Source organism: Culex quinquefasciatus, chromosome 1 (genome assembly GCF_015732765.1).
Source record: "Culex quinquefasciatus strain JHB chromosome 1, VPISU_Cqui_1.0_pri_paternal, whole genome shotgun sequence".
Lineage (NCBI taxonomy): Eukaryota > Metazoa > Arthropoda > Insecta > Diptera > Culicidae > Culex > Culex quinquefasciatus.
The window spans coordinates 103,816,151-103,830,335 of record NC_051861.1 but is presented as its reverse complement, the minus strand read 5'-3'; the positions used below and the strand labels follow the sequence as shown (position 1 = coordinate 103,830,335).

The following is a 14,185-nucleotide window of genomic DNA, read 5'->3' as shown; positions in this document are numbered from 1 at the left end:
ACGTAAGCTGATTCGTTCAGTTTTCGTCCGAAATGACAACATATCCGTTCTCCTGCCCGGACACAAGCGGTATACTGCTGTTGATAGCACAGAACACCTCCTCGATCTGGTGGGACCCAATCCGGAAGCCGATGACTCGTCCGTGTTCTTCGATGCCCTGTCATCCGATGGACTTTCTTCTTCCCGCTGTTGATACACATCCCAACGCCGACGATTTTCCCTACTATGTCCCGAACCAACCTACCAAACCTACGAATCGGACACCTTAATGTCCGCGGACTCGAGTGTCACATCGACGGAGTGAAGCTGCTTTTGGATCAGACGCCGTACCATTTCTTCGCTGTGTCGGAGACAAAACTCAAAGTCTCAGCTCCTGCTGGCCCCATCCGCGTTCCAGCTTACAACTTCATTAAGAATTCACTGCCAGCTGGCCGTGGACGAGGAAGTAGAACGTGCGGAGGTGTTGGGCTGTACGTGCAGAAGGGGATCAAAGCAACACCGATTTTGAAATCGTCGCCCGACCCAGAGGTTCCCGTCAGCCAACGGTTCGAGTATCTGGCAGTCCAAGCGAAAATTAACGACCATAACATTTGCGTCGTGGTAATATACAATCCTGTCAGTACAAACCCTCATTTCGCGCAAGGCTACGAGAAACTGCTCCTGGATCTTCTCGACGTTGGTTTCGATCGTCTCTACGTGGTAGGCGATTTTAATATCAACGTAACGTCAACTCAGCAAAGTGCAAACTTGGTTGCGCTGGCTCGTATCAACGACACTTTCAACCTGACGGTACTCCCAACCAGCCCTACCAGAATCACCGAGACATCGTCGACAACCATCGATCTACTGATTACCGACTCTCCTGATTCGGTGATAAAGTCAAGAACTCACACTGGCAACTCTATCTCGGACCACGAGGTGGTGTACATGCTGGTGAACATCAGAATACCGCGCTCTGCGCCGCAGACGCTGCGTGTGCGCAATCTTCGTGGCATCGATCCAGTGAGACTGCAAACCGACTTCCAAACCAGAGATATCCGACCCTTCCACACCGCCCTTGACGCGTCTTCAAAGGCAGATCTGCTCACCGGGGTGCTCACTGATCTGCTCCAGCAGCACGCCCCAGAACGAACCATTACTGTCCGCGATAAACGCACCCCCTGGATATCGGAAACCATCAAACAAGCTGTCGCGCTGCGGGATTTGGCATTTGCTCTTTACTCGCGAAATCCCAACCGGGCCAGGGGAGACAACCAGTGGCAAGATTATGTCGGGAAGCGCGATCGGGCCAACTCTCTCATCTATGCTGCCAAGAAACGTTATGCCGAGCAACACTTCAGCCACGATCTGCCAGCAAAAACGCTCTGGTCTAATCTGAGGAGGGAAGGGGTGCACAACAACGCGAAGAAGTCTTCGCTGGATGAAGGATCGACGCTGATGAACTGAACATGTTCTTCAGTGATGGCCATCGTCAGCTTCAAAACGGACGCCAACCCGGAGTAACTGCAGAACCACCTCATCGGACTGCGGTTGACCATGGCGCGGCCGAATTCGGTTTTCGTCGGACATCCCAAGAAGAAATCTGCCGGAAAATCTATGAGATTCAGACCAACGCTACTGGCCCAGACGGAATTCCCATCTCCTTCATCAAACTGCTCTGCCCTTTCATTCTCCCGCACTTGTCCCATCTGTTCAACCACATCATCCAGACCAAGTCGTTCCCCTCAAGCTGGAAAAAGGCTCTCATCACCCCTATCCCGAAGCAGACCAATCCCTCGCAGCCCAAAGACTTCCGGCCAATCAGCGTTCTCCCGGCGATCTCAAAAAATTCTTGAGAAGATATTGCTGTCGCAAATTTCCGAGCACCTCGACAACCCGGCTGCACCGCTTCTGGCTCGGCAGCAGTCAGGATACAGGAAGGGACACAGCACGACAACAGCTTTGACAAAAGTGGTTCACGATCTGTATGGGAACCTCGACAACGACCGCTGCACTGTCATGGTTCTGGTCGACTTTTCTCTCGCCTTCAACTGTGTGAACCATCGAACTTTGGAAACGAAGCTTCGAGGAGAGTTTCGGTTTTCTCGAGGAGCCTGTGACCTGATCTCGTCGTTTCTTGCGGATCGGAAGCAGTCCGTCAGGCTGGGAGATGTTGTGTCGGGAGAACGTGATGTGATTGACGGCACACCTCAGGGATCCTGCCTCAGCGCGCTACTTTTTAGCCTGTACATCAACAGTCTCCCAGGGTCCCTGAGGTGCGAGTACCATCTGTATGCTGACGATCTCCAAGTCTACGTTTCCGGACCATCAGCCGAAGTGGACACTCTGGTCGACGCTATCAACGAAGATCTCGCGGCAATAGCTCGTTGGGCCGATGCTAACTGGCTCGCACCCAACCCCAAGAAGACCAAAGCGATTATCTTCTGCAAGTCTGGAGCGGTTGTGCCACAGACAGAAATAAAATTCTGTGGCGAAGCCGTGCCGTGGTCTGACGTCGTTACGAATCTCGGCCTGAAGATGGATTGTCAGCTGTCGTGGTCCCACCAAGTCAACGACGTTGTTCAAAAGGTGTTCAACACTTTGCGTACGTTTCGTCGTTTTGGCCCTGTACTCTCTACGTTGACACGACGCAAGCTGGTGCAGGCGGTGGTTATGCCAATTTTCACCTACGCCGACGTTGTCTACTACCCTGGACTGTCAGCTGCGCTCAAGGACCAGCTGTACCGCTGTTTCAAAGCCGCTGTGCGTTTCGTGTACAACATGCGCCGACGAGACACTACTGCAGCCGTGAGGACTACCATCCTGGGTGTTGATCTGCCTGCGAACTATCAACTTAGGATCTGTAGCTTTATGCGCCAGGCCTACTACAAGAACGTTCCGGATTACATCCAGCAGCACCTGCAGCGTGGACAGCTAGAGCGAACACGATGCTTCATCATTCCTCGGCACACAACAACCAGTGGAAAGAGTGTGTTGGTGTATGGATCGACCTGCTGGAACGGACTACCGGCTGATGCCAAAAACAAACCAACATTGAGCACGTTTAAAAATTTGTCCGTCATTTATTATGAGCCTTCTGCCACTTAATTTTGAGCCTTCTGCCACTGTTCTAGCTGTAGTTAAAATAAGCTATAATTTGTTTGATTTATCAAACTATCCATTGTAATTTCCTTTACCGTTACTTCCTTGACCTTAAGCAAAGTGTATACACTAACAGGCTACCGTTACAAATAAACAAACAAATTACAAATTACAAATTAAAAAGATGATATCTGATTTTATATGGAAAAAAGTGTAAATTATCCGGATATCCAAAGTCCCAGCTCTAATTTGTAGGCATAGTTTGGGACTTTTCAGGAAATATAGCAGCACCCTAAAAATATATCCTTTTTTAATTTCACATTTCACACACAAAAAAAAAAAAAATGAATTGCTCAATTTAGCCATTTCTGGAATACAAACGTTTTTATTATATGCAATGCAAGGTTGTTAATCGACAAAATTTTCGTCGGGACGATAACGATAAATTATCGTTATCGTTATTGCGATAATTTTAACGACGATAGTCTCGTTTCTAAAATCTTGCTAAAATCGATTATTTTCTAAAATTTTCGATGCTTTCACTATTTTTTTGTTTTTCTTTTAAATGTATGTAGTATTTTTTTGTAATTTTGTAATTTGTTGCCTTATTGGATACCTAGGATAACTTGTAGTGTGTACTTTTCGTCAAGTCAAGGTAAGTAGTAAGTTTCAAAAGAATAAATATGTACCTACTCAAAATTTCTCACAAAAAAGCGTTTTTTCGAATATACTCAAATTTTCATAATTTGCAAAACAAACAACAAACCATCCACATTAACGACCCCCGGGTCTTTTGTGGTCTCTATTGCAAGTTTCTGCTCGAACCTAGGAGTCCGAAGGCTTGAATGGGGAGAGCACCCAAACCTCTTTTTACTCCAAGGAACCTTCCACCCCAGTGTTTGAACTGACGACCTTTGGATTGCGAGTCCAACCGCCGCCAGCGATTCCACCGGAGTAGGCTTAGTTTGGTGTGGTGTTTGTACTTATGGCATGGAGACGACTCCTACACCTGGAATGACTTAACGGCCTAACAACCAAGGCCGGGACCGACATTTTACTTCCTCATCCGATGGAAGGTTGCAGCAGATGGGAATCGAACCCAGAATCATCCGCTTACAAAGCGGACATCGTAACCATTCGGCCACGCACTGCCACAATTTGCAATATAACCGAATTTTTGTATGCTTTTTCATTTATTTAAGTTTTTTTGAAAAATACTTAAAATACGGTATTTTTTTCGAAAATACTAAAATTTTTGAAATTTGCCATATGGGTATCAAACGAAGCGAAATTTTGTATGATTTTTCACTTTATCAAAGTATTTTTGTAAAATACCAAATCAAAATTTATTAGGATTTTTTTGAAAATACTAAAATTTTCACAAATTACCGTATTTTTCCGAAAATACTCAAATTAACGCATGCATGCACCCAATATGGGTATCAAACGAGCTTCATACAATTTGGCCCATATTGCAATTAAAAAAACTGAGTATTTTCGAAAAATACGGTATTTTGTAGAAAAAATATTATTTAAAAAAAACTCTATTAATGTGAAAAATGCAAACAAAATTCCGCTTGCATATTTTGATAATTTATTTATTTCGAAAAAAAGGTAATTTGTGTTTTTTTTTTTATTTTTCAATAAACTATCAGTAGGGTTAGTGAAATTTCACGATTTCGCGGACAGCGTGAAATCCGCGAAATTTGGCTTTTTCCGGGAAATCCCGTGAAATTTTATGTATGTGTGAAAATGTTACGATTTTTCTCAAAATACTTTATCAAACTCGAAAGGAATAAAAATAATCTCATGAACTACTGTAGAATTGAGTGAGTGAATATCCTGGTTTAAAAATTGATATAGGGTTAGTCATCCAAAAAGACTTTTTAAGTAAATTTTATTTGTTTTCAGTTAAAAAGCTTGAATATATATGTATGTCAAGCTGAATTTAGTAATATTTGCATTCGCTGTATTAAAAATTTTACCGCTATTTTATTTCAAAGGTTTAGTTTTGAAGAAAAATAAAAGATCAAGCTTGGTTTTATTCAAATTAAAATGAAGAGTATTTTAATCTTTGGAATCACATTTTAAAAACAAATCAATTATTTTTTGGGCCTGTTTAATTTTAACAATATTTGTTTATTTGGGAGTGAAAGTAAAAAAAAAACTACTTTTTTTGTTTTCTTTTCTCACTTAGAATAAAAAATTCGATTTTGTTATAAATCTGTATATAAATTGATTTTAATTGAGTTCTTGAAAAGTGAGCTAAAACTCTAAAAAAATATGTTTAATTGGCTAAATGTTGCAGAAAATTCAATTTATTTTACTCATTTTGACTGGACAAGATTGTTAAATCTTGCTTTGATATGAAATTCATTGAAATGTAAAGAGATATAACAGAAGCAAATTTGTGAAAAAATTTTAGCATTATTAGTCGAATATTTAAAGAGCAGTTCAGTAAATGAGAGTACGCGTGCCCTTCGTATATATAAAAAATCCATAATCTACGAGGTTTTTTTTTTAAAATTGGGAGAGTTTCTTATGTGTCGCATTCAAGTTTAGTGATTTTTTTTAAGTTAATGAAGAATAATATAAAATGAAGCGTTAAAAAAGAGTATAAGTGATTTAAACATAGGATTTAAAAAAATATTTTAACATTTTTTAAGTTTCGCGAAATTTGCGTGAAATTTGATGTTTTTAAATTGAGGTCCCCGTGAAATTTGCAATTTTCAAGCGTGAAAAATCACTAAGCCTAACTATCAGGCTGTTTTGTGTGTGTGTTTTTTGTGGAGTTTTTGTCACCTCCCCCCCCCCCTCCCCTTTCAAAATAGGCCCGAAAAATTAGGGGGCTGAAATTGATTTCAAATACATTCCCCTGCGTTTAAAATCATTTTTAGCATGTTTGAGTTAATTAAAACATGTTTTGAATGTTGGAAAATTTTCGATGTTTAGTATCGCAAAAAGTTTTTTTGCACTATTTTTTTGTTTCCGTCAAATCTTACTTTTTTGGAAAACTAATGATTGCAAAACAGCTGAACTAGTGTAAAATGCATTTTAATCCCCTTTTTGCATTCAAATGTTGAGACCATGGCTTGCTACTTAAATTTTTATATTTTTTTATTATTTTGCCCCTCTCCTCGACCCCACCAGAGCCGAGGGACAAAAACTTTGAAAAATATTTGCATCGGCCCAATAAAGTGAAGAAATCTTGCAAAATTTCGCTTTGTCTGATTTTTATTTTTTTATATTTTGAAAACTTAAGTTATTTTGAAAAAATACGGTAATTTGTGAAAATTTTAGTATTTTCAAATAAAACTCTAATTAAAACAAAAAGTATACAAGAAGTACATCTGAAACCCATATTGCAAATTTTGAAAATTTGAGTATTTTAGAAAAAATACGGTTTTTTTGTGAAAATTTTTGACTACATTGATACATACAAGACTTTCAAAAAATATATACTTAGTGAAAGCATAGAAAATTAAACATGATAAGATTTAATTAAGTCTATTTTAGAAAGATTTCAAAAATGAGTTATCGTCCATTATCGACGATAACATTATCGCCGATAGAGCTATCGAAATAACGATAACGAATTATCGTTCTCGTTGTCGAGCCTCGATAATTAACTTGATGCAAGGCAATTTTTGATCTTAACCGCAATACGATCAAAATAAAATTCCAAAAATGATTTTTTTTCCTTCGGGACCATCCATAAACCACGTGGACACTTTAGGGGGTTTTATGGCGATTGTCCACGCTCCATACGAAAAAGATTTTTTGTTGTATGGACAATTGTCCACGAGGGGGGGGGGGGGTTGAGATTACCAAAAAAAAGTGTCCACGTGGTTTGTGGATGGTCCCCTTCACATAAAAACAATATTGTAAATTTCCTATAATCCATGAGATTCTCTATGTTAGAAAAAATTCAAATAAAACACCATTTCAAATAATAAACAGATTTTTTTTCCTTCAATTATACGCAGCGATGGAAGAATCATATTCAAAAGAAAATCATTTGACGCTCATCAAGAGAGAAAAAGGAAACATGGCTCTCCTCTCTCGCGCAAGAAAGATCGGTAAAATAAAACCGAGAAAAATCATCATCTGGATTATTCGGCGGAATATAGATTTCACTACTACACTTGCAGGTGTAACGTCACACGCCAAAAAATGACTTGTAGCTTTTCGTAGATTAACAGTGAATAAAAACAATGAGATGCACAAAAAATCTTCTAATGATTGATTTTCTTCGAAAAGTTCCGGAGTGATTTCCTTTTGCGTATTTCGCCTCCACTCTCTTTCGCGGGTGAAAAAATTTTGCAAGCTGAAAAGAATTTTTGCGTCATTTTCTGATCTGTTGTCCCTATAATTCAAAATTAGTAAAGGGCATAAAAGTCATTTTAAATCGACAATACCTTGAAAAAATTGATCCAATTTTCAATGTTAAAAAAATTAAACCTATGTTTGTGATGTTCCCATCCCATTGAAACATATATTTTCAGAAATTCAAAATCAAGACTTACATTTCAAAAGGGCATAATATGTATGATTTGACTTTTTTAACGTGGCTCTGTTCAGTGACATCAGTGTGTGTGTGTGTGCAACCAACCAAACGGGACCACGCGGTCGCTTCTTACAAATTGAGTTGTTTCCATGTATTTTTTTTTAGATCTACATTCTCAAAATCAAATCAAATCAATCAAATTATTCGCTCTACAGCAGCGATTCTCAACCTTGTTCTAGGCTGGTACCCCCTACCAAGTAAATCAAGTAGGCCCGGTACCCCCGTTGAGAATCGCTGCTCTACAGCATTGCCTTGGCGTTCTCGATTGCGAGATTCCTACTCGAAACTAGGTGTCCGAAGGCTTGATTGTTGAGGCAATTGCAAACCTCTTTTTACACCCTAGCTTCCATCTACCCCGGGATTCGAACTGACGACCTTTGGATTGTTAGTCTAACTGCCTACCAGCGACTCCACCGAGACAGGACCCAGGGAGACGACTCCTACACCTGGACTGAGCTAACGACCTAACCTTTGCAGGTTAGTCCGGGACCAACATTTACTTCCCTTCCGACGGAAGGCGTGATCAGACAAATCTCGTCTCGAAAAATGCCACCGGGACCGCTGGGATCGAACCCAAGCCGACTGGGTGAGAGGCAATCACGCTTACCCCTACACCACGGTCCCGGCTACATTCTATACATGCAAATAACTCGCATAGGCATTTGGATGGTGTTAGCTCTGCCGAGCTTCGGTGACCCATTTCTACGCTGGCTAGCCGAGCGCGAGGTCCCTCAGCTTGAGTCGACAAGCCCCGCCCTGAAGAACGTTTGCATCAATCGGATTCAAACGTTATTTAGAACATCCGAACCCTTGTCAAATGGACAAGGACCCAGCACGTATATAGTTGATAGTAACAGTATTCCTAATTCCAGTCATAGCCTACCAAGTCGCGATAGCCTAATGGTTAGCATTTTTGCTTACCATTCCAAAGGACGGGGGATCGAACCCCGACTCGAGCGACTTTGATTTTTCGTTCTTGTTCAGAGTTTCAAGATTTATATGTCCTATGATTTCTCGTTGGGAGCAGATGGGAATCGAACCCAGGACCATTCGCTTACAAAGCGGACACCGCAACCAGTCAGCTACGGCTGCTCCCTGTTCATTGACATCAGTTCAGCTCCTTAATTAGATTAATTCGCACCCCTTTTGTCAATGAAGTTACACAAGTAAAACATTTCAGTTTCCACAACCACCTTGAATGGAAACCTTTCCTGAACACGATACGACCATATGGGTGCAAGATAACCCAATTAAATGTTGCGAAAGAGCCACCGAAACCCCGCACTCGTCCCATTAAAATGCACTTTGCCGCAGCATAATTGAACCATTTTGGCAACAGTCTCTTCATCTTTTCTTGCTGGCAACTCTCGCGAAGCCAGCATCCACATCCACTATTCATGCCTTTGTCTGTGTGGGCCTTTGCGAGTTTGATGGTTGCTAATTTTTCATGCATTGTTGTTTGTTGGCCAACTCCTAAGGTGTGACCCGAGCAGGCCATGCCAAGGAGTCGACTTCGTCGCGGGGAAAAATCGATACTCGAACCACACACATTTTTCTCATGACCTGCTGCGTTGTCACACTTGTTGGAAAATTTGTGACAAGTAAAGTTTCTTCCTCTGCTTATCTTGCAGCTTTTGATCACACTTTTCCCGGGGGTTTGATCAATAGCTGCGTTCCGGAGCACCAACCTGGTATCTTCCACGGTTCAATGACCTCATCGACGAAGTAATCGCACGCATCGAGCGCCCGCTCGGCCCCGGATTTGGGCACTTCACGGAACTTCCAGGACATCTTGCCGTTACACGACTTCACAGTTCAGGTCATCAGAGGGAAGCCTACTTTGACCACGTCACGTCACGCGCGGTCTGTTTTTCCCCCGTTAACCACGTTCCGGTTGATTGAAGCTGCTACCACTGCACACCGGATCCGACCGATTCCGGACCAAGACTGGCAAAACTCTTGGCTGCGTGTCTGGCCCCGAACAGCGAAAAATCGATAATCATCATCGAGACTTCCACAACCACAACCACCACCAGCAAAACCCCCAAGACGATGACGAAACCGTCATTGAGCAGACGCGGTGGTTTTGAGGGGGGTGGGGGTGGGGGAGGTTCGACCACATGGGCCGGGAGCACGTGCAACGGCGATGCCGGCGAGCAAAACAGAACCGGCGATGAAAACAAACCGACGACGCCACTTGGGGGGTTTCCTGCGAACGTCATGTGGAGGAAGGAGGAGGTCAGGAAGGTCGAAGCAGGCTCTGGCAGGGTGGTTGAATGCGCAGTTGCAGGCATACTACTGTCAGTTTGGTGTGTGAAGAAGTGAGCAGTCGCAGTAGAGTAGGCCACCGAGGAACGACGGTGGGGTTGCTATGGTGAGGGGGTGGGTTTTGTTACAAGTCTTTCCACGTGGGATGCCCAAGGGATTCAAGGCACGAAGAACAATAATCCCAGCGCGTGGTTGAGCAAGACTGGAGCATTGTGTTACTGGGACAATCGGAACAGGGAAAAGTGGGCTTTGAAGTGCGGTTTGAATCAAAGGACTAGACATTAAATGAACGAATGGATAAAAATATAAAATGCGTTTCCCTGCGTTTAGAATCACTTTTGGCATGTTTGAGTTGTTTTAAAAATCTTTTGAATTTTTGAAAATTTTCGATGTTTTTTTCGCTAAAATTTTTGTTTTCGTCAAAGCTTTAATTTTTTTTAAATAATGATTGCAAAACAACTTAACTAGTGTAAAATGCATTTTAAAACTCCTTTTCCATGCAAATGCTGAAACTATGGCTTGTTATTTCAATATTTTTTTTTGCCAATCGATTCACATTTACACATTCGACAAGTGCTGAAAAATCAAGTTTTGCTGCGAGTTGCTTACAACATTTTTTTTTTGCAATTCCGTCGTGAAACTACTCACTTTTCCTGTCATTCTTGAACGACAAAATAGCCTACTTTTCTGTACCAAAAATAACAGAATCGAATAGCAACACTTTTCAAAATAAACGCTGAAAAGTTCTACTTTTCAGCACTCAAATGGGTGCTGAAAAGTTGAACTTTTCAGCATTTGTTCCGAAAAGTAACACTTTTCAGCATTTTTTTGATTTAAGCGATTTTTTGACAAAATACATGAAAATTTGACTTAAAATTTCACTCAGTGTATGTTTTTTGGAATTGCAAAAAAAGTTGTATGGAACTCGCTGCAAAACTTGATTTTTTCAGCACTCTTCGTATTTATCCAACTCAGTAAACCTCGTTGGATAAATGTACGACTCGTGCTGAAAAAATCCTCTTTTTGCAACTTGTTGCATAAACTACTATTGTAATTCCGAAAAACGTGTTTCGAATGGAATTTTGTGTTAAACATCCACTGGCGCTCGAAGCTAGTCCGTCCCATATGTAATTTCGTCAGTTTTGAGGTAATGATGCAGTTGAGCAATTCTCTACGAAATCGGTCTTTTTTCTTAAATTTTAATTTTTGTATTTTTTTAATCCGACTGAAACTTTTTTGGTGCCTTCGGTATGCCCAAAGAAGCCATTTTGCATCATTAGCTTGTCCATATAATTTTCCATACAAATTTGGCAGCTGGCCATACAAGACTAACATTTTAAAAGGGCGTAATATTGAATGTTTGGCCCTTTTGAAATGTTAGTCTTGGTTAAAAAAAATGAAAATATTTTTTTTCGAGATCGGAAAATTTCACGAATGTTTCATATTTTAACTTTGAAAATCGGACCATTAGTTGCTGAGATATCGAAAATGGTGTGTTGTTTGGGTGGGACTTAGAAAACATCAATTTTCCTGTTTTTAAACCTTTGCACGGCAATATCTCAGCAACTAAGGGTCGTATCAACAAAGTTCAAAAGTGCAAAATATAGAGAATTTTCTCAGCTTTCCAAAAATATGTTTTTCAAAAATGGGCACTTATTTAAAAAAATGAAAAACTTCGACTATTTTCAAAAAAGTTACCTAAAAATGGATTTAACTTGAAAACGGTGCACTTTATCAAAATTTCACTGAAGTACTTTTTGATTGCGAATTTTATTTAACATCAAAAGGTAAAGTTGAAAAATTTTTGCTACCAATTTTTCGATTTTTTTTAATTAGTATTGATTCAAAAATTCATAACTCACTCAAAGATTTTTTGCACAACCTGGAAATTTCTGAAAAGTTGGCATTTGATGTCCCCTAAAACATATCAAAAAATAAAAAAAATAAAAATAGGGTTTTTTGCAAATCAAGTTTTAGTGACAAAGAGTTAAATAAAAAACCATCAATTTTTTTTACCGTGTATATTTTTTTTTTCAGTGTAGTCCATATCCATACCTACAACTTTGCCGAAGACACCAAATCGATCAAAAAATTCCTTCAAAAGATACAAATTTGTTCTACTGAAAATGCCTATAAATTTCAGAGGCGACTCGTGCCTGAATGAAGTACCTGTTCAATGTTAAAAAATATTTTTAAAGCTTTTTTCTTTCCAATGGCTTTTATTTTTTTTACGTTACGTTTACGTTTTATTATTTTTATACTATTATAATTTTCTGTTTATGCAAATAATTAATTAAAATTATGATTAAGACTTTTTTTATCTCGTTAAAATGTATTTTTCAGACTTAATCATTAGCGTGGGAATGTGGAAAAATAGAGCAATCGCTCTGCCATCCTTATCGAAACTCAAGGGAAGTTATTTAATATTATACTGAATTTTAAAACTATTCATCAGGATGTTAGAAAAAATACAACATCCTTAACAAAAGAAAACTGTATGTTGGGCTTTTTTAAGCTCAACTAATATTGAGCTAACTCGGTTTAAAAATTAAATTGACATTTTGCTCTATACTTTTTAGAACCAGGTCGTATCGCTTTTAAACCTTTGTCTAATTTTTAGAGAATTGAATTGAAGGGCTTTTGATGTTAAAAACAAAACTATATTCATGAATCCGATATTTGTTTTTAGCATCAGTGAATAAAAAGTTTTCAGAGCAAATTCATGCTACAATATATGATAATAATATATTCAACTAGAGTGAACCGGGACTACAATCTGAACACAGTCGTTTTTGGAGCATTTAATGGCATCAAACCGAAAAATAAAATAACGATCATGGTTGAATCTACTGTCATAATTCTTCTCATGTGTCCCGATTCTGGAAAAAGCACAGTACTTTTTTTTTTAATTCAATCTATCAATCACACTATCTTAACTTAACATTACATCACTTTCCAGTAGCGCAAGAATCCACTAGTAACCAAAAAGATCGAAGAGGTTCAACGCGCGCAGTTGAACATTCCAGTTTTAAAACAAGCCATCACCAGTCTGCGCAAAACAGCCTGATGCCTAAAAGTGCGCCAAATATAGAGCAATATCTGTGGTGCTCTCGTGCTCTCTCATTTATTCATGCTCTCAACGTGCTGTCAACCGCTGGCTTGTTTACCTTTTGCATGCAGCTCCCTGGAGAGCTGAGCGAGCTAAGTCGGCTGGGGCCTGGGGGTGGCATTTCGCTCTCTCCCAAAAATGCTGTCAGTTCACGCTCTCAGATTGAACCTGATTTACCAACACATCGATACTGCCGCTGCGTATGAATAGGAAGCTCTTTACATGTGTTGATTTTTTTTCTGTATGGAGATTTTTTCCCCGACGTTCAAAGGGTCGGTGTTGAACGCGACGAGCATTTGCGCGTGGCCCGCTAGGCTGGCTCGCTTTAGTATTGGTGGGTTGTAAAGAGAGGTAAAGAGTAAAGGGTGGCGGGCCAAAGCTTTTTCGGTGCATGCAGCGCTGCTGAACATAGGGCGTTGATTTTGTTAACGTATATTCAAACAAAAATTGTAATGAACAATTATTGTATGTTGCTGGTTTTAAAAGCACCTTGGTACTTAAATAAAAAAAAATATCCGCTTGAAATCGGCTACCTGTTCAATGAACAGGTTGAACAGGTGGACGAGTCGCCTCTGATAAATTTGAAGATTTTTTTAAATTATATTTCAAAAACACATAATATTTATTACTTGCAAACTGATTTTACCTAGGGGAAATTCTCGTATGTTTGGCAAATTAAGCACTCGCTTCTGACTCCATCCAATTTGCTGATTTTCACTATTTAAACAACTAATTTTGCAAAAATTTTGATAGAAACTTGCTTGCTCACTTCTCAATAAGCCATTTATCACTCGATTTCAGTTGAAAACACTTTTAATTAGCTTCAATTGAATGTCAAAGTTCTGACCTGGCATCATTAGAGGCACGCTGGAATAAGATGCTGTTCCCCTACTCCTTGTGGAAAATTGTCCAAAGAATCCGAAATTGCATTCCGTTTTCCGATTTGAATTCATGTTCATTGAGAAAATCATGACACTTGAGGAATATTTAAATAATGCTGTCCATCAACATTTTCTTCATTACAATTAACTAACTTTTTAAACTTTTCAAAATTTGATGAAAACTTCTTCTAACAGTACTTTGAACACTTCTCTACCACGGCCAGTATGATTCCTTACCATACCATATTTAATTTCTTATCTAGGGCGTCCAATTTTCCC

General features: G+C 39.8%; 1 protein-coding gene across 5 annotated transcripts in view; it reads right to left on the bottom strand.

Annotated features, from left to right (window-relative positions):
- The window catches only part of LOC6045236 (leucine-rich repeat serine/threonine-protein kinase 1), a 61,487-nt gene that overhangs the window by 28,840 nt on the left and 18,462 nt on the right, over positions 1 to 14,185 (bottom strand). For 2 of the 5 annotated variants that reach the window (XM_038248892.1, XM_038248893.1), the window contains exon 1: positions 9,337 to 9,582. The exons of the other annotated variants lie outside the window; for them this stretch is intronic. In XM_038248892.1, the coding sequence (XP_038104820.1) occupies positions 9,337 to 9,439 (103 nt within the window). In that variant the 5' untranslated portion in view covers positions 9,440 to 9,582. Of the gene's footprint in view, positions 1 to 9,336; positions 9,583 to 14,185 lie in introns of those variants that run through there. 5 annotated transcript variants of the gene reach the window in all.